Source organism: Pseudopipra pipra, chromosome 9 (genome assembly GCF_036250125.1).
Source record: "Pseudopipra pipra isolate bDixPip1 chromosome 9, bDixPip1.hap1, whole genome shotgun sequence".
Classification (NCBI taxonomy): domain Eukaryota; kingdom Metazoa; phylum Chordata; class Aves; order Passeriformes; family Pipridae; genus Pseudopipra; species Pseudopipra pipra.
This window is the reverse complement of record NC_087557.1, coordinates 28,659,115-28,681,596: the sequence shown is the minus strand read 5'-3', so window position 1 is coordinate 28,681,596 and position 22,482 is coordinate 28,659,115. Positions and strand designations below refer to the sequence as shown.

At 54.6% G+C, this 22,482-nt stretch overlaps 1 protein-coding gene across 5 annotated transcripts; it reads right to left on the bottom strand.

Annotated features, from left to right (window-relative positions):
- Positions 1-12,776: 12,776 nt before the first annotated feature.
- On the bottom strand, positions 12,777-21,576 carry LOC135419243 (collagen alpha-2(I) chain-like). 5 transcript variants are annotated; one of them, XM_064665514.1, is made up of 9 exons: positions 20,148-21,576; positions 19,923-19,991; positions 18,186-19,765; positions 17,961-18,029; positions 16,224-17,803; positions 15,999-16,067; positions 14,262-15,841; positions 14,037-14,105; positions 12,777-13,878 (listed from the first exon to the last, which is right to left on the bottom strand). In XM_064665514.1, exons 7-9 carry the CDS (start codon positions 14,632-14,634, stop codon positions 13,502-13,504), a joined length of 819 nt encoding a protein of 272 aa, XP_064521584.1. In that variant the 5' UTR covers positions 14,635-15,841; positions 15,999-16,067; positions 16,224-17,803; positions 17,961-18,029; positions 18,186-19,765; positions 19,923-19,991; positions 20,148-21,576; the 3' UTR covers positions 12,777-13,501. The 5 variants fall into 5 exon arrangements, 1 of the variants encoding a protein (XP_064521584.1); XR_010432866.1 differs by lacking the exon at positions 14,037-14,105; XR_010432868.1 differs by lacking the exons at positions 12,777-13,878; positions 14,037-14,105; positions 15,999-16,067 and having other exon boundaries at positions 14,740-15,841.
- Positions 21,577-22,482: the final 906 nt, after the last annotated feature.

The window sequence follows — 22,482 nt, the reverse complement described above, 5'->3', positions numbered from 1 at the left end:
ACCTCTGTGGAAAAAAAAAAATAAATTAAAAGCTCAATTTTCTATCCAGAAGTTATATTTACTGTAAATTGCTCTGTTTAATCACAGAGACAGTAGAGTGGCAACTGTGTGTAACTGCCTTCCAATACATACAAGATGAACCAACTTCATTACAGGTTTTTACGGGAAAAATTTTTCCTCTCTTACAGTTTGAATTAGGTTAAAAACTCTTTTGTCTTCAAGATTAATTTTCAGCTAGATCAAATTTTGGCTTATGTATTTAAGAGAACAATAAAGACACTGTAACACACACACAGCTAAAATCTCATCTGTCATCTGGAAAGAGCCAGGAAAAGAATTGTAAAATAAAAATGAAGTGGCATTACAATGGGTTTTTGATCTGTTATGAAATAGTTGGGGCACAGTGCAGGGATTTCTGACCAGAGGCTGACCAGGCTGCAATGTCTGTGTGGTGCAACACAGTACCCAGAGGACACACTAAACAAAGCTCTAAAAGCACAACATCTGCATTTACACAACACTGCAACCAGTATTGTTCTGCAGACACTAAGAGAACTACAGAAGACAAGATGCTATAAACCTTTTATTCTTTTTAATTAAAAATATCTTGGCATTTGAAATACAGATGAGAACCACGTAACAGAAACATTTCTATCTGCATGTCACAACAAGCCAGAAGGGTTTTCTTTCTCCACCATGGACTGGCAAATTTCACATCAGACATTCCTACATGGGCACTGCAACCCAGGAGAAGAGAAAGGTCCAAAAGAGTTGAGCTTCTTAAATGAGCTACAACATAATTAGTGTGGGTACATGTGCCTGAGTTTGCACCACACATGTATGTCTGTGGGTGTATGTATATGAAGAACTCATGTCATTGGCTTCTTTTCTGTGGCTGTGAACACATTTCAAATTCCTCACATTAGCCCTCAAAATTATCTTATGGTATTTGTCTCACAGACTCCAATGTCTTAGTTACCTAATGAAATAAGAATTTATACAGTGAACACTCAGGTTTGTTTGCTTTGGGAAGTAAGAGAGAACAAACCTGCCCAAAAGTATAATAAACAGAACTTTTAGTTGAAGAGCACTCTAGCAATAACAGAGTACAAGAGCAACACTACAGTCTGGCATTAACGACACCCAAGGCAGATTGTTTGTGATGGGGTTGTGCTGTGCTTTTAGACAGAGTGCTCAAACCCAAATTCCTACAGCCATGGCCTTCCTCCTGGGGGTTCAAAGGCAAACCACTGCCATTGAAAACAAAACATAGTACATTTTGGTCAAGATTTCAGCAAAGGCAATGAAACATGAAATAACACTGCAGAATAAACTTGTTAGCATCAAGCCCTCCAATTCTCACTGAAGGCTTTGGCTCGGTAGTGTGCATGCAGCAGCATTCAGGGAATGTACACTTCAAAGTGACGAATTCAAAAGGCACCCAAGCACATACACTGACCTCCATTCCCCTTCATGGTATTTGGTTGGGTACAACAGCTCACTACAGTTCTTAAATGCCATTCAGAACTACCCACAGTGCAATTCATGACTTGTACTTAACAGTGACTCTCCAGGTGAGAAGATTGAATTACTTTTCCGAGTCAGAGCTTTCTGACTTGCCCTCTGTAACCTTGTTGCTCTCCTTTCCTTTCCCCTGGTCTCAAGTGCAGCATTCTGATAGCACAGAACACCTGAACTCAGCCCAATTTAACCCAACATTATGTATTTTTAGATTTTCCAATAGTTCCACAAATCTAGATAATAAATTGAATCAGGCATTGCATTTGTGCTCCTGGGCTACCCATGGCCCAACTGATTTATTTTTATTTTAAAAAACCATGAAATAAAACTAAAAAATTGTTGACATTCAATGGTATGGACCACATCATGTTATATAGTTAGAATATCACAAAGCAAAAACTGTTTGGGACGCACTGAGGTGAGCAGGATCACTGGGCCTGTCTTGTCTTACTTTCAAATTAGTCTCAAGAGGAAGAAGAATAAAGGAATAATAGATATTGGGCATTCTAGAGCATGTTGAATATGGACCAAAAGCCAATCTAGTATTTCTTGCTGGAATGAAGTAATAAAGTGGGCTTGTCTGTCTGAATTTCCCAGTAGAAACAGATGATGTTTTCCACTGAAGTATTCACAGTTATTAGGAGATAAACCACAGAAAAATGCATGTCCTTAAGATAAATAAGCTTTCAATGGTCAGAGTCATGCTTCAAGTTGCCTTTTCTGCAGAACTGTGGGATTCAAATCATGGCAATACTATTGCCTGTGACCAGCCAAACATGATGCAAGATGAGCAGGAAGGAGGTACCACCCCTTTATAATGCTCTAGTCTGGCTCCTCACGCTAAGGAGACATTCATATTGTCTCCATATGTTTTCCATTTAATTTTGCAAAATTCCACTAAGTTGATCTATTGTGCAATTTGGACTTTATACCCAATATCACTCACAGTCCTGCTGTGGTAGCAGTTCATAACGTACATATAGATAATCCCTTGGAGAAGAGGGAATTACCTCATTGGAACTGTTGTTCTTTGGAACTAATTATCTTTTTGTCATCCTCCCTGGGAAGGATTTTGAGAAAAATACCCTCTCTGTTTCCCCCATTGCTGTTCCTCACACACCCTGAGGAGTGAAACTTTGAATCAGTTCAAGATTCCTGTCGCCTCAAGGAACAGATCAGAAACAGGCTGTCACTGATGAGCATTTTCAGATCCATGATTTGTGTCTTCCCTTGCTTGCCAGGGACCCTCCACATGATTGTTCTCTGGAGCTATGAGTCCACAGGTGACCCTTACGAGCTGACAAAAGCAAAACAAACAAAAAAAAAAGCCTTGGAGCCATTCTGGATTGACTCCATTTATAGTATACTCCCTGCAGGAAAAGAATAGCCATGCAGGCTTATATAACTAATTGAGTTAATTCCAGATTTCCTTTCCCCAAGCTTAACGCTCAGAACCTCATAGGGAGGCTTTCACAGAATTTATTTCTTTGGAAAGATGACTGCCTTCACCTATTATAGCTCTTACACTTCTCAGTAATCAAGTGAACCTTACCCAAAAGCAAAGCCTCAGACAGAATCCTAACACTTTCTCTTCTCCTACTACTAAATTTCATGATATTTTATATCAGTTACTTGTTTCCCTGTTATTATGAGAGGTTGAGCAGCCTTGAATTGACTGATGTTAGTCTTCTGAATGAAGGTGGAAGGGGACAGTTATTATTGCATAAATCAACATGCCTCTGTTGTACTTACTCCCCTTACCCTAAGCTGAAACAAGCCTTTAGCTTGCTAAAAAACTTCATAAGCCATGTCTGTGGAGATCCCATACCAGCACTTTCTGTAGTCACACTCTGACAAGGGTAGATACTCATAACCCTTTCTGTAAACATTTGTTTCATTAAAAACATGGGAAAAGGGAGATATTGCTGCCTACTCCCTGCACAATGGCCAGCTCCAGCACCTCTGCTAGGGAAAAGGATTCAAACATTTAAAGAGAGCACATGAACAACCCTTGCCTTAGGGTACTCTCACATGTGGGCATTCTCCATCTCACATGCTGAACTTGGCCATGTCTGGCAGGGATACCAGTGGAGACCAGTGAAGGTAACCATCTGTTGGTGAGGGTTCCCTGAGGCCAATGTGTTTATAACAGCTATTACCAACTTGATTTGACTTCTACCTTAACACCTTCTTTTTAGCTTAGGACCATCCATCGCTAAAGCAATTTATAGAGTACTTCACACCCAGGATTACAAACAATTGCATTGCATTCCATATAGAAGTACACCTGTAACATCTGCCTGTATAGTCAAGTCTCTCACCTTAAAATCAAACAAGGCTGGCTCCTGACTACCCCTATTAAACAGTTTCTTCTTCCCTATACAGACTAGGAGATTTTTTATTTCTGTGAAACTCTTTCTCAGTCTTGTCATAAAATAACATACATTTAGCTCTCAAATTTCTTCACCCTAGGAATCTCAATGTGTTATTTTTTTCACATGTACTAGAACACAAATATTTGTACAAATAAGTCTATAAACTGTGCTGTCACTGCATACATGGCTAAGTCTTACCTAAATATACTAATGTGAACACAGACAGCTAAAATTCTCCTGTACAAATTTAATGGCACAATGTTGCTCATCATGCTGGTGCTGGAAAGTGAATAAAAATGACTTGCATCAGAATAAGCAAAGGAATAGCAGAAATCAAAATTCATACCCTCTTCACATCTACTGTGCTTCTTTGTACCACATTAAGGTGGGCAGGTGTTTCTGCAGACTTCTTTGAATTGAAGCAAGGTTGAGGATTACCTGCTTTACTCTGGAAAGCTAAACTAGGATGGGTATAAAAGTCACCCACACGCATCAGGGAGGCTTAAACAGTGTTGTTCTCCTCCTCCTCCAATTTCTTCCAATAGGAGCTTTTATTGTTGGCTCCAGCTGGCAAAGCAATGCATGTTGCATACAAGTCACTTAATATTTGAGAAGCACTCAAATCACTGCCAAGCAAGACACTGGGGGGAAAAAAACCCAACCCAAACCCCACAATTACACTGCTGCCCATCTCCCATGATGGTACCCTCCTGTCACTGCTGCAGGCCACAGACCAACCTGTTTCAACCAGTATCTGAATAAGCTTCTTGGCCGTACATAAAAAGGACTTCCAACCCTGACCACCTTTTCCAGACTAAAGGTGGTCATGCTAAAGCCTCATGAAGGGTGCACCTGCCCCCCAGATGCAGAGCACAGCCAGTCAGAGCACCTGTGTTGACTCATAACTTCAAACACACTTTGCAGTGAGATCCGAGGGGAGTCTGAACCCTCTATTTGTAGGAAAAATATCAAACATACCATAAAGAGCCAAGATTAGCTTACCAAGTGCACAGCATTTACATGCTGTATAAGATTGTCCTGGCTTTGCCAGCCAGTACAATGCTCTCTACCCACTGTTAGCCATCCCTGGATGTTCTCATGCAGCAATACTCTTTCTGCAGTTACAAGTTCTCGAAACCCAGCACACTCTCACATGATGCATCTGTTTCTCTAGCTAATCAGCAAAAATAGTGCTTAAATTATGCCTAGGCCTGCAGTGAATCAAGAATTTAGATTTTCCACTCCATTTCATGATTTAGGGAGCCCTTCAGAATAGAAAATACATCTTAATATTGATGTTTTCTGCACCATTTTTGGCAGGGTACAGGCATACTGTGCTTCACGGTGCTGATAACTGTATTCTGTGAAATATATTTGTAAAATCTCTTGAGAAAGGTGAAGGCAAGAGAAATCCTGAACAACTATTCATTGGCCTTTCATTCTCTTTAGAAGTGCTGGTCCCCTTGAGAACATATTTTTCCCTTTTAAAACATCCTTCCAGCATTCTACTCAGAATGTGTTACAAGGATTATTCTGTGTCAGATGAAGTGCAGTAAAATACTGTTATGTGAGACAAAGCTTCTTGCTGAAACAAATAGAAAACAGATTTGCTTCCATCTTTATGTTAATGTAGTAAATCACAGAATCAAACTGATACAAGCTATCACTTTGGCTGTTTGGAAAAGTGCCAGCACATCAGGAGTACTCTTCCTGAGGACACACAATAGCAGATGACACACTGTAAGGCTAAGGCTATGCAAATAATTGATACTGCAGTTTGCTTGGGGAACACAAAAACTCATTTTGGATTAGTCCAAAATATTCTCAGTTCTCAGGGGAGAAAACAAACAAACAAAAACCCGCTCGAGTCAGAAGGAATTTCATACTTGATGTTTTTAACCTTCTGAAATGTGCCTTCAAAAGATGCTAACAGAGGAAACCCTCTAAATGTTTATCGCACATTCTGCAAGAGAGTCATTGATACCATTTTTCAGGCAGACTTTGAAATGGTCACTGTTTAAAGAGGAAAAAAACTAGAAACACATCAATCCTTATGCATATATAATATTAAGTTTCCATTACAATGACTTATTAATGGAAGAAAATTTATTGGAGGGATTTTATGTCTGCTGCAGAGAATACACCACCACAATCTGTATACTTGTAGTCCCCCTGAAGAAAACTGGAACTAAACTGTGATTTTTTTCTGGAACTCTGACAATATGTTTGGCAGAATACCTTAACCCATTCATATCTGCACCATATCGTTCTAAAAAATAGCATTTCATTCAGAGGAAAAATTACAGTCCTTTCATCTAAGACCTGTCCATTTGTATTTCTTTGTCTTCTGGGCTGTTGTGCACATAGTAATGATTTTTTTCTTTGTTCTATTGGTTTTGTGTACATGGATCAAAACTTAAAACAACAAAAACTATAAAGTGTCAATTATATGTGTCATCCATAGCGAGACAGGATAGTCCCAGGCCAAATGATGGGCTTTGACTGCTGTTTCCATCACAATCCCTTACATGTTCTAATCTATATTGAGCCCTAAAGGTTTTTAAGCATCCATAAAACAAACAGAGATGTATTATTTTCTACAGTCTTTAAAAGTTTTCTCTACAATTCATACTTGGCAGTTCCCCATGAATTTCATTTTACCTTTAAATAACAAACACAATGTTACCTAACGTGCTCCCTCTAAAAACTCGATCAGCAGCACTTTCTTCACAGCCCATATTTAAATCTTAGCATTTCAGTAGTGCTCTACATCTTCAAAGCAAGCATGGTAAAAATAGTTGAGCTAATCCTCAAAACACCTCAAGGTCCACATTAATTCAATGATTTAAAACAAAGAGAAAGGGTTTCTAATACAAAGGACAAAATTACTCTAAAGAAAAGAAAGGAATACAGCACACATTCACTGTCCTGAACATGCAGACATCATGGCCTGCTTGAGAGACAGCAAAGCACACACGGGCAAAGATATTCTGAAATGTGTTAATATTAGAAAGCCAACACTGCACACGCAATGTTTAGAGAAAAACCCACTACTAATAACACCACATCAACCCAGCTTCATTTGAGAACCAACCTTAGCGAGCACATCCTACTCCTTCCACACTTCTCAGCTTGCTCTTGCTTCCCAACTTGCTCCCTCCTCAGTGCAAACCCTGAGTGAAAAGCTGTCGGATTAGATGGCAGCTCCCTCACCTGGGTTACAGCTGATGAGCCACAGAGATCCACCTGCTTGAAAAGCATTTACTAGCAAATAAACTGCCCCACCCTTTCCTGGGTAATCATGGTCAGAGCTTCTGCTTTGCAGCTGTTTTGCCAAAGCCAATGTATTTCTCATGTTCTGCCTGTTCACTTATTTAGTAATTATTGGAGGTTTACAAATCCTGTAACAGCTGTACACACTCAAGCATTTTAAGGACCAGGTTTTCAGAGGTATTTAGGCATCTCACTTATTTACTACAACCAGAATCAGACAACAATCTCTGTGGCTCTGGGCCTTAATTCTGTGCAAACCACTGTCTCCCAACTCCAGTTAGAATTAATCTGGGGATTTGGCATAAACAGCTCAGTTGTGTCACTTCCTCCAGTCAGGTTCTTCTTTCCTTTCCTTCACAGGCTCTCTTTGTATGTATTGGCTTCTTCTTTCCTTTATTAGATTTACATATTTCAAATCAATCCCCATTTGTGGGTTACTGCGGGGTCCCCATTCAGTATCACATTTCACATTTGATTTAAAGTAGATGCTATAAAACCAAGGTGGACAATTGGAATCTAATTTAGGTAATCAAACTCTGCTGAAATTGCCATCAGCTGAGCACTTTCCTAATAGAGACCATGAGAAACTCTTACTTCAAATTCAAGTTCAGAAACTGTACAAGTTTAGCAAATACAATTTTGCTGCACGTAGCAAGGCCACCACCTCCCTCCCTCACATGTCACTCTGGAAAGCCACAGGATGTTACAGGACCTTCAACCACACAGGAGGAAAATGCCCTCTAGAAAGGAGTAATTTAGGAGAGATTAACCAAGCGTCCTCATTTCCTGCTGCAGAGAGAAAGCATCAGATGCTGCTCAGGGCTGGCACATCTGGGGCTGTGTTTGCAGTGTTGAATTCTGCTCTTAACCACAAAGCCACCCACAATAGCTCACTGTGGAGTCAGTCATACACCAAAGTAGTCCCTAACTTACCCTATTTTGATCAATTCAATAGCCAAAATGTAAGTGGAAAAGTTGACATAAACACCTTTTTCTTGCCCTTCCTGCCAGTTTTACCTGCTGTGTAAGAGAATCTCTCCCAAATTCTTTCACACATACTGTTTCCCAGATCTGCAGAGCTGAAAACTTGACTGCAAAAGGGAAAGATGTGGGAGGCAAAAGGCACAGATGTTTTTCCTGGGGAAGCTTAATTAATTGTTTTTTAGCACGTTATCGACATTAAATGCTTACGAAGTGCCAAGTTTTTTTATTGTTACTACCACAAGCAGTCAAGGAAAAGAAGAAATAGCACAGCCACTGTACCTGATGCATTGATTTTAGATTGAGACTTGAGTGTTCTGTGGCTTTTTCTTTCAATAGGTAATCACAGACCACATAACACTATAAAGGAAAGCTCTTTCAGTGCAAATAAAGGATTTTTGGGGGGATTAAGAGGGAGCAGAAATGTAGCACTTTTTTTCTAGTATGTTTCTATGGTGTAGGGACCTCAACCCACCTTTTATGTATTCACGTGAGTCCATGCTGGCTTCATTCCATTCTGAAATTATCTTGGTTCCTTTAGAAGGCACTGCTCCCAGGTGAGATAGATAAATACAAAGGATAAGGTGGCAATTAAACCTTGCTTGTTTTCCTCCAGCTTCTACACACAGTTTGTCCTTACTGGCAGTCCCAGATAGAGGACTGCAGTGCCATCTCTCTCTCTGAGCAGTGTTTGCAACATCATTTAACCTGCCTTGGCCGTGGGACAAAGTTGTTGTGAGGATGAATTATGTTAGTGTATGCTAAGCAGGCAGTCATTGCAGCTACTGTGCATCCCAGCATCTCTTTTCTACAGCTACAGACAGTTGCCATTTCACTGTGGTCTCCCAGTTTCAGTAACACCTTATTGAAAGGATGTGAAATCCCATGAGTTGTATGTGATTGAAATACTGCAGTTCCTTACCATGCCAAAACAACTGACTCCTGCAGAAACAATGGAGCTGGATTACAAAGGAATATAGGCAGACAAATATGCTTAGCTGGCATACCTCGTGAGCAGCCTTTGCTGATGAGAACCTTAGGCAGGCTGGGAATGCACTGGAATATTCTTGCCTTTTGTGCTCTTAATTGACAACTTCCCTGAAAGCACAGAGGAGGGAGAATTTTTGCCATGCCAGTTCTACCATTAGGTGTACAGGTTGCAACAAAAGAAAGAATCTGTTGGGCAGCTGGTTTAATGCTATATTAAAAAGATCTCTCCAGAGACCAGCAAGTTGGTCTGTTCTGGGTCAATTTTGGTGAAATCTCTTGTGTGTCCCAGAAGGATGTTGTGGTAAGCTGTACCGACTATTATTTCTCCTCATGCTGAATTCACAGCATTCAAAAAATCCTCCATAAAGTTATTATTCTAGAGGACCCTTCTGCTCTCATCAGCATCATCTTTGGACATTTGGTAAGATCTGTTTTATCCCTTAGTATGTGTTGCTGCAATAAATTTCTATTGAATGAATTTCCAGTGAATTTCTATGATATGCTTGTTCCTCTAGGAACAAGCACAGACAGCTGCAGCCAGCACCCAGTTGCCAGTCTGAGTAGAGGCATAAGTTCTGTGTTTTATATGGCAAAGAAGGGATTTCTTAAAACAAGGTGGTAGCTTTCCTGTGAATCTTGCATATCTGGCTCAGGAAGCTTAGACCTAGAGATGGTGAGGTTAAATAAGCTGAAAACAATGTGACCACAGAACTGCAGAGACACTGTTGATGTGTTAGGTCTATCCACTGCAAAATGTCGTTGACTTTTGTTCATATAAGAAGTAACAAATTAAAGCCAATATGATTTAGAAAGTGTCTTTGTCAGCATTAGGTTACAGGTCATATGTGGTGATGATTTGCCTAGCAGGACAAATCAGGAAAATAATGTTAGGAAAACGTAGGATGAAGATTACAACTCCAATTAGTCCTCTGAATTAAAATTCAATAAACCTGTACTAATGATGCACTAGTGAGCAGTGCATCACACAAACAAAATGTTTAAACCAAAATGTTTTTCTTCTGTATTTTGTCTAGTTTGCCTTTACCCTCCAGGTCACTAACTTAGGGGTTAACAGGGGAGAAACGGGAAGAAAAGGGTAAAACACACAGGAACTCAAAGCCAGGATATCCTTTCCCTTTGTTTCTCACACGACAAAGATTTTTCCCATACAAAGTCATGAACTCCAGTAGGAAATTAACTGTGATTCAGTGACCTAAGAAAGTTCAAAGCTCCTAAAGCAGCAGATCAGCTCGAGCAAGCCAGTGCTTACAAAGAACACAGGCTACCAGTTACACACTTGGAGAATAATTTACAGTAGTGCTGAGCACTCACAATGCCAACTGAAGCCAAGTGGAATGGTGGGAGATCAGCACATCAGAAGATCAGGCTCTTTGATTCAAAGATTATCCTGAGGCATAGAAAGCCTACCAGTGGGATGAAAGTGTGGAAGACAATGACTGTCAGTAAGAGCATTTTGGGAAAACATGTTGAAGCCAACAAAATAATCTGCTGTCACTCCTGCTCTCACAAAATAGTCTGTGTCTCACTCCTCAGAAAGGCATAAAACTCAGCACTGTTAAGAATTCAGGAGTGAGAAATATTTGTGGAGAGGAAAAAAGTGGTAAGTGTGCAGAGATGGGTTTCAGACATGGGTTTTTAAGGTGACTGCTGAACAGACTCTTGATGAGTGTACCTAAAGGAAGGTTATTATGTTCTCCAAGTGGTAGAATCCATCTCTGCAAACGGATGGTGCAGGAATTCTTCTATTCCTGCAGAAGATAAAGCACAAGCAGATACTCACATACACAGCCCTGTAACTTGTCTGCCCAGCTGTTCAGCAATTTCCAAATCTGCATAAGTATAATAAATCATATTTTACTACAAAATATATTCTCTCTAGTACTCATAAATATGACAGTTTATAGCAGAGTCTTTATTCAAGAGTATTGAATGCCCTCATTTAGTAATTGCCTCACCCACTGACAGCTGTAGCTCTATCAAGGTGATCCTAGTGATATTCATTATGAAATGCATACAGTATTAAAACACCAAATTCTTGCTAAATACTGAAGAAATGTCACCTCTACTCTTTCTCCTTTCCAACTGAAAAGGAAGAGTGCATAAAACTTGGTACTTTTGGTAACCACAAAGCAGAAATTGAATAAATGTATATTAAACACCAGTGAAATGTTACAAGCACTTTGAGTTTGTAAATCAGCACATTCCCAGTTGTGTCAAACTGGCTCACAACTGGATCAACACTCTCCACAAACATGCAGAAAGGAAGCAGGGTGTTTCAGACTATTTTGTCAGGCTGGAGAGATTCAATGCTGAGCCTCGTTTTAACTTTTCCTTTCCCCTTCCTCATCCTCTAGCCCAGGTAACAGTAGACATTGCCCTCGGCTCTGCCCGGCTGCTGTTTCTCTATTGTGATCATTTTTTTGGGCTTCTGAAAATGCAGGGATAGTCTGAGTGAACTGGAGAACAACCTGTGTGCAGCAGTAACAAGATGCCTCATTCTCTTGGGTGTAGAACAAGAAACTGGGAGACACAACTACTTTGTAGCTCATCCAATGTTTTTAATAAGAGAAGTGGAAGCATACACATCTGGAAAGTGGGATGCAACCAGAACCTGTAAGAATCACTGGAAATCCAAGTGAAACTCTTCTTTTCTTTTTTTTTTTTTCCAGTGTGACCCACACCATAAACCTTTCAAGCAGTAAACTCCCAATGCCTCCTGAGTGCAGTTGCCTACTTGAGGGCAGTGTCCTGCAGAGGGAGAAAAAGCACAAGTTAATACAGCCTCAAATCCCTTTAGATAAGTAGAGGCTTTCATCTTGCTAGAGGAGGCAATGTATTTAACCCGGGAGAAAAACTCCAAGATAGTCTTCCCCTTGGAGACTGGACACAGAGAAAAACAAGGAAATTGCAAAAGGAAATAGGATATTCAGAAGCGACTCAGCGGAAAGCAACGCCTCTTCCGCTCTCGTCTCCGACGGCTTCTGCCAGGGCGGGAGGAGGCAGGTGGGCCCGAGAAACACCAGCTCCTCCCTACCAAGGCGACCCGCACCCCACGCCCCCGGAGGCACATCTCCAAGCCCCTCCCCGCCCACCCACAGGCCCCCCCCCAAAACTCTCCAAGCTTCACTTGGACTCACCACGGCGACGCACGGCGCAGTCCCACCCGGGCTGCGGGGAGCCGGGCCCTCTGGGCAAAGGCAGCTGGGCACGCGAAGCAGCGGCCAAAGAGGCTGCCGCCCTGCTTACAGGGGCCTCCGGCCGCTGCCCGGACCACAAAGCGCCTGGGACACCAGGGCACTGGCCCCGACTTACAGGGGGGCCCTGGGCCCAAAGGCCTGCGGAGGCTCCTTCTCTCCGCTTCGGGGGCCACCTGACCCGCTCCCCGCTAACGGGGCGGTCGCCCCGCACAGGCTGCCAGCTGAGGGAGCGCAAAGGCTCCCAGACCCGGACCCTGCTTACAGGCGGGTCCACGCCCAGGGAGCCACGGAGCTCGGCCTTCCCCCGCGGCATCAAGTACCTGGCTCAAGGGCCAGGCACCGGGGCTCGTGGCCTAAGGCCCTGAGCTGGGCCCCGAGGGCAGGGAGGGCACACGCCCAGCCCCACGCCCGTGAGAGGCCGGGGGACCCCGCGGGACACCCGCCTGATTACAGGGGGTCCCTCCAACCGCCCGCCGAGCAGGGGGGACGCACAAAGCCCCACTTAGGGGGCCGCCCCCCCGAGGCCCGGCACTCCCAACAACGGCCTCGCGGCCTAAGGCCGGCAGGGACAGGGCCCCACCCCGAGGACGGGGGGAGGCCCACGCTGGCACATGGCCAGCAGGACGGGCGGCCCCCGGTGCCCGCGACGCCACCAGCGGGCTTCGCTCCCTCCTCGGGAACAGGGGGCGAGCCCGAGGCTCTCCTCTCCTGCTCGGCGCCGGGGCTGGCTCCCCACGGGTTGGTGCACAGAGCCCCTCTTTCCCTCCTGGGAAGTCTAAGCTACGCTGCCTACATCTCTACGGGGGCTACAGGAGGGACCAGCTCGCTCGCTCGCTCACTCACACCGACGGGACAAGGACACAAAGGGGGAACGTCCCAGAAGAGGGAGCAAGCTCTGTGCGCCGAGCCGTGGGGAGCCGGCCCTGCCGCCGAGCAGGAGAGGAGAGCCTCGGGCTTGCCCCTTGTTCCCGAGGACGGAGCGAAGCCCGTTAGTGGCCCCGGGCTGCGCACGGGCCAAAAGGGCCTCAGCGTGCTGAGGGGCAAAGGGACACAGGCTGTGACACGCCCCGACTACGGGGGGTCACTCTGGCCAGGGGCCGCCAGAAGGCACCAAAGGTGCCAAGGGAAAAAGCCCTGCCCTGCTTACAGGGCGGGCGGGCCGGGGGTCGGGAGAGCTCCGTTTCCCCCCTCGGGCGCGGAGGCGGGCACTCTCGCCCTCCTTACAGGGCGGTTGCCCCTCTCTCCGGGCAGCCACAGGAGCGCGATGGCAAAAGGCCAACGCCAAGCAAAGCAAAGGACCCGGCCCTGCTTACAGGGAGGTCGCCCAGCGCCAAGCCGGCCGGCGCAGCCGCAAGCTGCCCGCCGGACTCTGAGGGATCCCTGCCCCGGGGATGCCAGGGAGGGGCCTTTGCCCAGAGGGCCTCTCTCCCGCCCCCTCTTCAGCGCGAAGCCGACGCTCTTCTTCCTCGCTCTTGCCTCGCCGTCCCGCTCCACGGCTCTGCTTTCTTCTGGGAGGGCTCCTGCCAAGGCAGGAGGACGCAGCTCGGACTCCGAAGCTCCGAGTCCTTGCACCCAAGGAAAGCAGGACCCAGGGGCAGCTGCCCCAGCCACCACCCCGCCCGCCCACTCGCAGGACCCCCCCACCTCCACACCACCCCCCGACTTCAGCCGCTCTCACCGCGGCGTCTTCCCGCGCCGGCGCTGCCGTCCCGCGCGACGCCTCTTCCGCTCTCTTCTCCGACGGCTTCTGCCAGGGCGGGAGGAGGCAGGTGGGCCCGAGAAACACCAGCTCCTCCCTACCAAGGCGACCCGCACCCCACGCCCCCGGAGGCACATCTCCAAGCCCCTCCCCGCCCACCCACAGGCCCCCCCCCAAAACTCTCCAAGCTTCACTTGGACTCACCACGGCGACGCACGGCGCAGTCCCACCCGGGCTGCGGGGAGCCGGGCCCTCTGGGCAAAGGCAGCTGGGCACGCGAAGCAGCGGCCAAAGAGGCTGCCGCCCTGCTTACAGGGGCCTCCGGCCGCTGCCCGGACCACAAAGCGCCTGGGACACCAGGGCACTGGCCCCGACTTACAGGGGGGCCCTGGGCCCAAAGGCCTGCGGAGGCTCCTTCTCTCCGCTTCGGGGGCCACCTGACCCGCTCCCCGCTAACGGGGCGGTCGCCCCGCACAGGCTGCCAGCTGAGGGAGCGCAAAGGCTCCCAGACCCGGACCCTGCTTACAGGCGGGTCCACGCCCAGGGAGCCACGGAGCTCGGCCTTCCCCCGCGGCATCAAGTACCTGGCTCAAGGGCCAGGCACCGGGGCTCGTGGCCTAAGGCCCTGAGCTGGGCCCCGAGGGCAGGGAGGGCACACGCCCAGCCCCACGCCCGTGAGAGGCCGGGGGACCCCGCGGGACACCCGCCTGATTACAGGGGGTCCCTCCAACCGCCCGCCGAGCAGGGGGGACGCACAAAGCCCCACTTAGGGGGCCGCCCCCCCGAGGCCCGGCACTCCCAACAACGGCCTCGCGGCCTAAGGCCGGCAGGGACAGGGCCCCACCCCGAGGACGGGGGGAGGCCCACGCTGGCACATGGCCAGCAGGACGGGCGGCCCCCGGTGCCCGCGACGCCACCAGCGGGCTTCGCTCCCTCCTCGGGAACAGGGGGCGAGCCCGAGGCTCTCCTCTCCTGCTCGGCGCCGGGGCTGGCTCCCCACGGGTTGGTGCACAGAGCCCCTCTTTCCCTCCTGGGAAGTCTAAGCTACGCTGCCTACATCTCTACGGGGGCTACAGGAGGGACCAGCTCGCTCGCTCGCTCACTCACACCGACGGGACAAGGACACAAAGGGGGAACGTCCCAGAAGAGGGAGCAAGCTCTGTGCGCCGAGCCGTGGGGAGCCGGCCCTGCCGCCGAGCAGGAGAGGAGAGCCTCGGGCTTGCCCCTTGTTCCCGAGGACGGAGCGAAGCCCGTTAGTGGCCCCGGGCTGCGCACGGGCCAAAAGGGCCTCAGCGTGCTGAGGGGCAAAGGGACACAGGCTGTGACACGCCCCGACTACGGGGGGTCACTCTGGCCAGGGGCCGCCAGAAGGCACCAAAGGTGCCAAGGGAAAAAGCCCTGCCCTGCTTACAGGGCGGGCGGGCCGGGGGTCGGGAGAGCTCCGTTTCCCCCCTCGGGCGCGGAGGCGGGCACTCTCGCCCTCCTTACAGGGCGGTTGCCCCTCTCTCCGGGCAGCCACAGGAGCGCGATGGCAAAAGGCCAACGCCAAGCAAAGCAAAGGACCCGGCCCTGCTTACAGGGAGGTCGCCCAGCGCCAAGCCGGCCGGCGCAGCCGCAAGCTGCCCGCCGGACTCTGAGGGATCCCTGCCCCGGGGATGCCAGGGAGGGGCCTTTGCCCAGAGGGCCTCTCTCCCGCCCCCTCTTCAGCGCGAAGCCGACGCTCTTCTTCCTCGCTCTTGCCTCGCCGTCCCACTCCACGGCTCTGCTTTCTTCTGGGAGGGCTCCTGCCAAGGCAGGAGGACGCAGCTCGGACTCCGAAGCTCCGAGTCCTTGCACCCAAGGAAAGCAGGACCCAGGGGCAGCTGCCCCAGCCACCACCCGCCCGCCCACTCGCAGGACCCCCCCACCTCCACACCACCCCCCGACTTCAGCCGCTCTCACCGCGGCGTCTTCCCGCGCCGGCGCTGCCGTCCCGCGCGACGCCTCTTCCGCTCTCTTCTCCGACGGCTTCTGCCAGGGCGGGAGGAGGCAGGTGGGCCCGAGAAACACCAGCTCCTCCCTACCAAGGCGACCCGCACCCCACGCCCCCGGAGGCACATCTCCAAGCCCCTCCCCGCCCACCCACAGGCCCCCCCCCAAAACTCTCCAAGCTTCACTTGGACTCACCACGGCGACGCACGGCGCAGTCCCACCCGGGCTGCGGGGAGCCGGGCCCTCTGGGCAAAGGCAGCTGGGCACGCGAAGCAGCGGCCAAAGAGGCTGCCGCCCTGCTTACAGGGGCCTCCGGCCGCTGCCCGGACCACAAAGCGCCTGGGACACCAGGGCACTGGCCCCGACTTACAGGGGGGCCCTGGGCCCAAAGGCCTGCGGAGGCTCCTTCTCTCCGCTTCGGGGGCCACCTGACCCGCTCCCCGCTAACGGGGCGGTCGCCCCGCACAGGCTGCCAGCTGAGGGAGCGCAAAGGCTCCCAGACCCGGACCCTGCTTACAGGCGGGTCCACGCCCAGGGAGCCACGGAGCTCGGCCTTCCCCCGCGGCATCAAGTACCTGGCTCAAGGGCCAGGCACCGGGGCTCGTGGCCTAAGGCCCTGAGCTGGGCCCCGAGGGCAGGGAGGGCACACGCCCAGCCCCACGCCCGTGAGAGGCCGGGGGACCCCGCGGGACACCCGCCTGATTACAGGGGGTCCCTCCAACCGCCCGCCGAGCAGGGGGGACGCACAAAGCCCCACTTAGGGGGCCGCCCCCCCGAGGCCCGGCACTCCCAACAACGGCCTCGCGGCCTAAGGCCGGCAGGGACAGGGCCCCACCCCGAGGACGGGGGGAGGCCCACGCTGGCACATGGCCAGCAGGACGGGCGGCCCCCGGTGCCCGCGACGCCACCAGCGGGCTTCGCTCCCTCCTCGGGAACAGGGGGCGAGCCCGAGGCTCTCCTCTCCTGCTCGGCGCCGGGGCTGGCTCCCCACGGGTTGGTGCACAGAGCCCCTCTTTCCCTCCTGGGAAGTCTAAGCTACGCTGCCTACATCTCTACGGGGGCTACAGGAGGGACCAGCTCGCTCGCTCGCTCACTCACACCGACGGGACAAGGACACAAAGGGGGAACGTCCCAGAAGAGGGAGCAAGCTCTGTGCGCCGAGCCGTGGGGAGCCGGCCCTGCCGCCGAGCAGGAGAGGAGAGCCTCGGGCTTGCCCCTTGTTCCCGAGGACGGAGCGAAGCCCGTTAGTGGCCCCGGGCTGCGCACGGGCCAAAAGGGCCTCAGCGTGCTGAGGGGCAAAGGGACACAGGCTGTGACACGCCCCGACTACGGGGGGTCACTCTGGCCAGGGGCCGCCAGAAGGCACCAAAGGTGCCAAGGGAAAAAGCCCTGCCCTGCTTACAGGGCGGGCGGGCCGGGGGTCGGGAGAGCTCCGTTTCCCCCCTCGGGCGCGGAGGCGGGCACTCTCGCCCTCCTTACAGGGCGGTTGCCCCTCTCTCCGGGCAGCCACAGGAGCGCGATGGCAAAAGGCCAACGCCAAGCAAAGCAAAGGACCCGGCCCTGCTTACAGGGAGGTCGCCCAGCGCCAAGCCGGCCGGCGCAGCCGCAAGCTGCCCGCCGGACTCTGAGGGATCCCTGCCCCGGGGATGCCAGGGAGGGGCCTTTGCCCAGAGGGCCTCTCTCCCGCCCCCTCTTCAGCGCGAAGCCGACGCTCTTCTTCCTCGCTCTTGCCTCGCCATCCCGCTCCACGGCTCTGCTTTCTTCTGGGAGGGCTCCTGCCAAGGCAGGAGGACGCAGCTCGGACTCCGAAGCTCCGAGTCCTTGCACCCAAGGAAAGCAGGACCCAGGGGCAGCTGCCCCAGCCACCACCCGCCCGCCCACTCGCAGGACCCCCCCACCTCCACACCACCCCCCGACTTCAGCCGCTCTCACCGCGGCGTCTTCCCGCGCCGGCGCTGCCGTCCCGCGCGACGCCTCTTCCGCTCTCTTCTCCGACGGCTTCTGCCAGGGCGGGAGGAGGCAGGTGGGCCCGAGAAACACCAGCTCCTCCCTACCAAGGCGACCCGCACCCCACGCCCCCGGAGGCACATCTCCAAGCCCCTCCCCGCCCACCCACAGGCCCCCCCCCAAAACTCTCCAAGCTTCACTTGGACTCACCACGGCGACGCACGGCGCAGTCCCACCCGGGCTGCGGGGAGCCGGGCCCTCTGGGCAAAGGCAGCTGGGCACGCGAAGCAGCGGCCAAAGAGGCTGCCGCCCTGCTTACAGGGGCCTCCGGCCGCTGCCCGGACCACAAAGCGCCTGGGACACCAGGGCACTGGCCCCGACTTACAGGGGGGCCCTGGGCCCAAAGGCCTGCGGAGGCTCCTTCTCTCCGCTTCGGGGGCCACCTGACCCGCTCCCCGCTAACGGGGCGGTCGCCCCGCACAGGCTGCCAGCTGAGGGAGCGCAAAGGCTCCCAGACCCGGACCCTGCTTACAGGCGGGTCCACGCCCAGGGAGCCACGGAGCTCGGCCTTCCCCCGCGGCATCAAGTACCTGGCTCAAGGGCCAGGCACCGGGGCTCGTGGCCTAAGGCCCTGAGCTGGGCCCCGAGGGCAGGGAGGGCACACGCCCAGCCCCACGCCCGTGAGAGGCCGGGGGACCCCGCGGGACACCCGCCTGATTACAGGGGGTCCCTCCAACCGCCCGCCGAGCAGGGGGGACGCACAAAGCCCCACTTAGGGGGCCGCCCCCCCGAGGCCCGGCACTCCCAACAACGGCCTCGCGGCCTAAGGCCGGCAGGGACAGGGCCCCACCCCGAGGACGGGGGGAGGCCCACGCTGGCACATGGCCAGCAGGACGGGCGGCCCCCGGTGCCCGCGACGCCACCAGCGGGCTTCGCTCCCTCCTCGGGAACAGGGGGCGAGCCCGAGGCTCTCCTCTCCTGCTCGGCGCCGGGGCTGGCTCCCCACGGGTTGGTGCACAGAGCCCCTCTTTCCCTCCTGGGAAGTCTAAGCTACGCTGCCTACATCTCTACGGGGGCTACAGGAGGGACCAGCTCGCTCGCTCGCTCACTCACACCGACGGGACAAGGACACAAAGGGGGAACGTCCCAGAAGAGGGAGCAAGCTCTGTGCGCCGAGCCGTGGGGAGCCGGCCCTGCCGCCGAGCAGGAGAGGAGAGCCTCGGGCTTGCCCCTTGTTCCCGAGGACGGAGCGAAGCCCGTTAGTGGCCCCGGGCTGCGCACGGGCCAAAAGGGCCTCAGCGTGCTGAGGGGCAAAGGGACACAGGCTGTGACACGCCCCGACTACGGGGGGTCACTCTGGCCAGGGGCCGCCAGAAGGCACCAAAGGTGCCAAGGGAAAAAGCCCTGCCCTGCTTACAGGGCGGGCGGGCCGGGGGTCGGGAGAGCTCCGTTTCCCCCCTCGGGCGCGGAGGCGGGCACTCTCGCCCTCCTTACAGGGCGGTTGCCCCTCTCTCCGGGCAGCCACAGGAGCGCGATGGCAAAAGGCCAACGCCAAGCAAAGCAAAGGACCCGGCCCTGCTTACAGGGAGGTCGCCCAGCGCCAAGCCGGCCGGCGCAGCCGCAAGCTGCCCGCCGGACTCTGAGGGATCCCTGCCCCGGGGATGCCAGGGAGGGGCCTTTGCCCAGAGGGCCTCTCTCCCGCCCCCTCTTCAGCGCGAAGCCGACGCTCTTCTTCCTCGCTCTTGCCTCGCCGTCCCGCTCCACGGCTCTGCTTTCTTCTGGGAGGGCTCCTGCCAAGGCAGGAGGACGCAGCTCGGACTCCGAAGCTCCGAGTCCTTGCACCCAAGGAAAGCAGGACCCAGGGGCAGCTGCCCCAGCCACCACCCGCCCGCCCACTCGCAGGACCCCCCCACCTCCACACCACCCCCCGACTTCAGCCGCTCTCACCGCGGCGTCTTCCCGCGCCGGCGCTGCCGTCCCGCGCGACGCCTCTTCCGCTCTCTTCTCCGACGGCTTCTGCCAGGGCGGGAGGAGGCAGGTGGGCCCGAGAAACACCAGCTCCTCCCTACCAAGGCGACCCGCACCCCACGCCCCCGGAGGCACATCTCCAAGCCCCTCCCCGCCCACCCACAGGCCCCCCCCCAAAACTCTCCAAGCTTCACTTGGACTCACCACGGCGACGCACGGCGCAGTCCCACCCGGGCTGCGGGGAGCCGGGCCCTCTGGGCAAAGGCAGCTGGGCACGCGAAGCAGCGGCCAAAGAGGCTGCCGCCCTGCTTACAGGGGCCTCCGGCCGCTGCCCGGACCACAAAGCGCCTGGGACACCAGGGCACTGGCCCCGACTTACAGGGGGGCCCTGGGCCCAAAGGCCTGCGGAGGCTCCTTCTCTCCGCTTCGGGGGCCACCTGACCCGCTCCCCGCTAACGGGGCGGTCGCCCCGCACAGGCTGCCAGCTGAGGGAGCGCAAAGGCTCCCAGACCCGGACCCTGCTTACAGGCGGGTCCACGCCCAGGGAGCCACGGAGCTCGGCCTTCCCCCGCGGCATCAAGTACCTGGCTCAAGGGCCAGGCACCGGGGCTCGTGGCCTAAGGCCCTGAGCTGGGCCCCGAGGGCAGGGAGGGCACACGCCCAGCCCCACGCCCGTGAGAGGCCGGGGGACCCCGCGGGACACCCGCCTGATTACAGGGGGTCCCTCCAACCGCCCGCCGAGCAGGGGGGACGCACAAAGCCCCACTTAGGGGGCCGCCCCCCCGAGGCCCGGCACTCCCAACAACGGCCTCGCGGCCTAAGGCCGGCAGGGACAGGGCCCCACCCCGAGGACGGGGGGAGGCCCACGCTGGCACATGGCCAGCAGGACGGGCGGCCCCCGGTGCCCGCGACGCCACCAGCGGGCTTCGCTCCCTCCTCGGGAACAGGGGGCGAGCCCGAGGCTCTCCTCTCCTGCTCGGCGCCGGGGCTGGCTCCCCACGGGTTGGTGCACAGAGCCCCTCTTTCCCTCCTGGGAAGTCTAAGCTACGCTGCCTACATCTCTACGGGGGCTACAGGAGGGACCAGCTCGCTCGCTCGCTCACTCACACCGACGGGACAAGGACACAAAGGGGGAACGTCCCAGAAGAGGGAGCAAGCTCTGTGCGCCGAGCCGTGGGGAGCCGGCCCTGCCGCCGAGCAGGAGAGGAGAGCCTCGGGCTTGCCCCTTGTTCCCGAGGACGGAGCGAAGCCCGTTAGTGGCCCCGGGCTGCGCACGGGCCAAAAGGGCCTCAGCGTGCTGAGGGGCAAAGGGACACAGGCTGTGACACGCCCCGACTACGGGGGGGTCACTCTGGCCAGGGGCCGCCAGAAGGCACCAAAGGTGCCAAGGGAAAAAGCCCTGCCCTGCTTACAGGGCGGGCGGGCCGGGGGTCGGGAGAGCTCCGTTTCCCCCCTCGGGCGCGGAGGCGGGCACTCTCGCCCTCCTTACAGGGCGGTTGCCCCTCTCTCCGGGCAGCCACAGGAGCGCGATGGCAAAAGGCCAACGCCAAGCAAAGCAAAGGACCCGGCCCTGCTTACAGGGAGGTCGCCCAGCGCCAAGCCGGCCGGCGCAGCCGCAAGCTGCCCGCCGGACTCTGAGAGATCCCTGCCCCGGGGATGCCAGGGAGGGGCCTTTGCCCAGAGGGCCTCTCTCCCGCCCCCTCTCAGCGCGAAGCCGACGCTCTTCTTCCTCGCTCTTGCCTCGCCGTCCCGCTCCACGGCTCTGCTTTCTTCTGGGAGGGCTCCTGCCAAGGCAGGAGGACGCAGCTCGGACTCCGAAGCTCCGAGTCCTTGCACCCAAGGAAAGCAGGACCCAGGGGCAGCTGCCCCAGCCACCACCCGCCCGCCCACTCGCAGGACCCCCCCACCTCCACACCACCCCCCGACTTCAGCCGCTCTCACCGCGGCGTCTTCCCGCGCCGGCGCTGCCGTCCCGCGCGCACGCCTCTTCCGCTCTCTTCTCCGACGGCTTCTGCCAGGGCGGGAGGAGGCAGGTGGGCCCGAGAAACACCAGCTCCTCCCTACCAAGGCGACCCGCACCCCACGCCCCGGAGGCACATCTCCAAGCCCCTCCCCGCCCACCCACAGGCCCCCCCCAAAACTCTCCAAGCTTCACTTGGACTCACCACGGCGACGCACGGCGCAGTCCCACCCGGCTGCGGGGAGCCGGGCCCTCTGGGCAAAGGCAGCTGGGCACGCGAAGCAGCGGCCAAAGAGGCTGCCGCCCTGCTTACAGGGGCCTCCGGCCGCTGCCCGGACCACAAAGCGCCTGGGACACCAGGGCACTGGCCCCGACTTACAGGGGGGCCCTGGGCCCAAAGGCCTGCGGAGGCTCTTCTCTCCGCTTCGGGGGCCACCTGACCCGCTCCCCGCTAACGGGGCGGTCGCCCCGCACAGGCTGCCAGCTGAGGGAGCGCAAAGGCTCCCAGACCCGGACCCTGCTTACAGGCGGGTCCACGCCCAGGGAGCCACGGAGCTCGGCCTTCCCCCGCGGCATCAA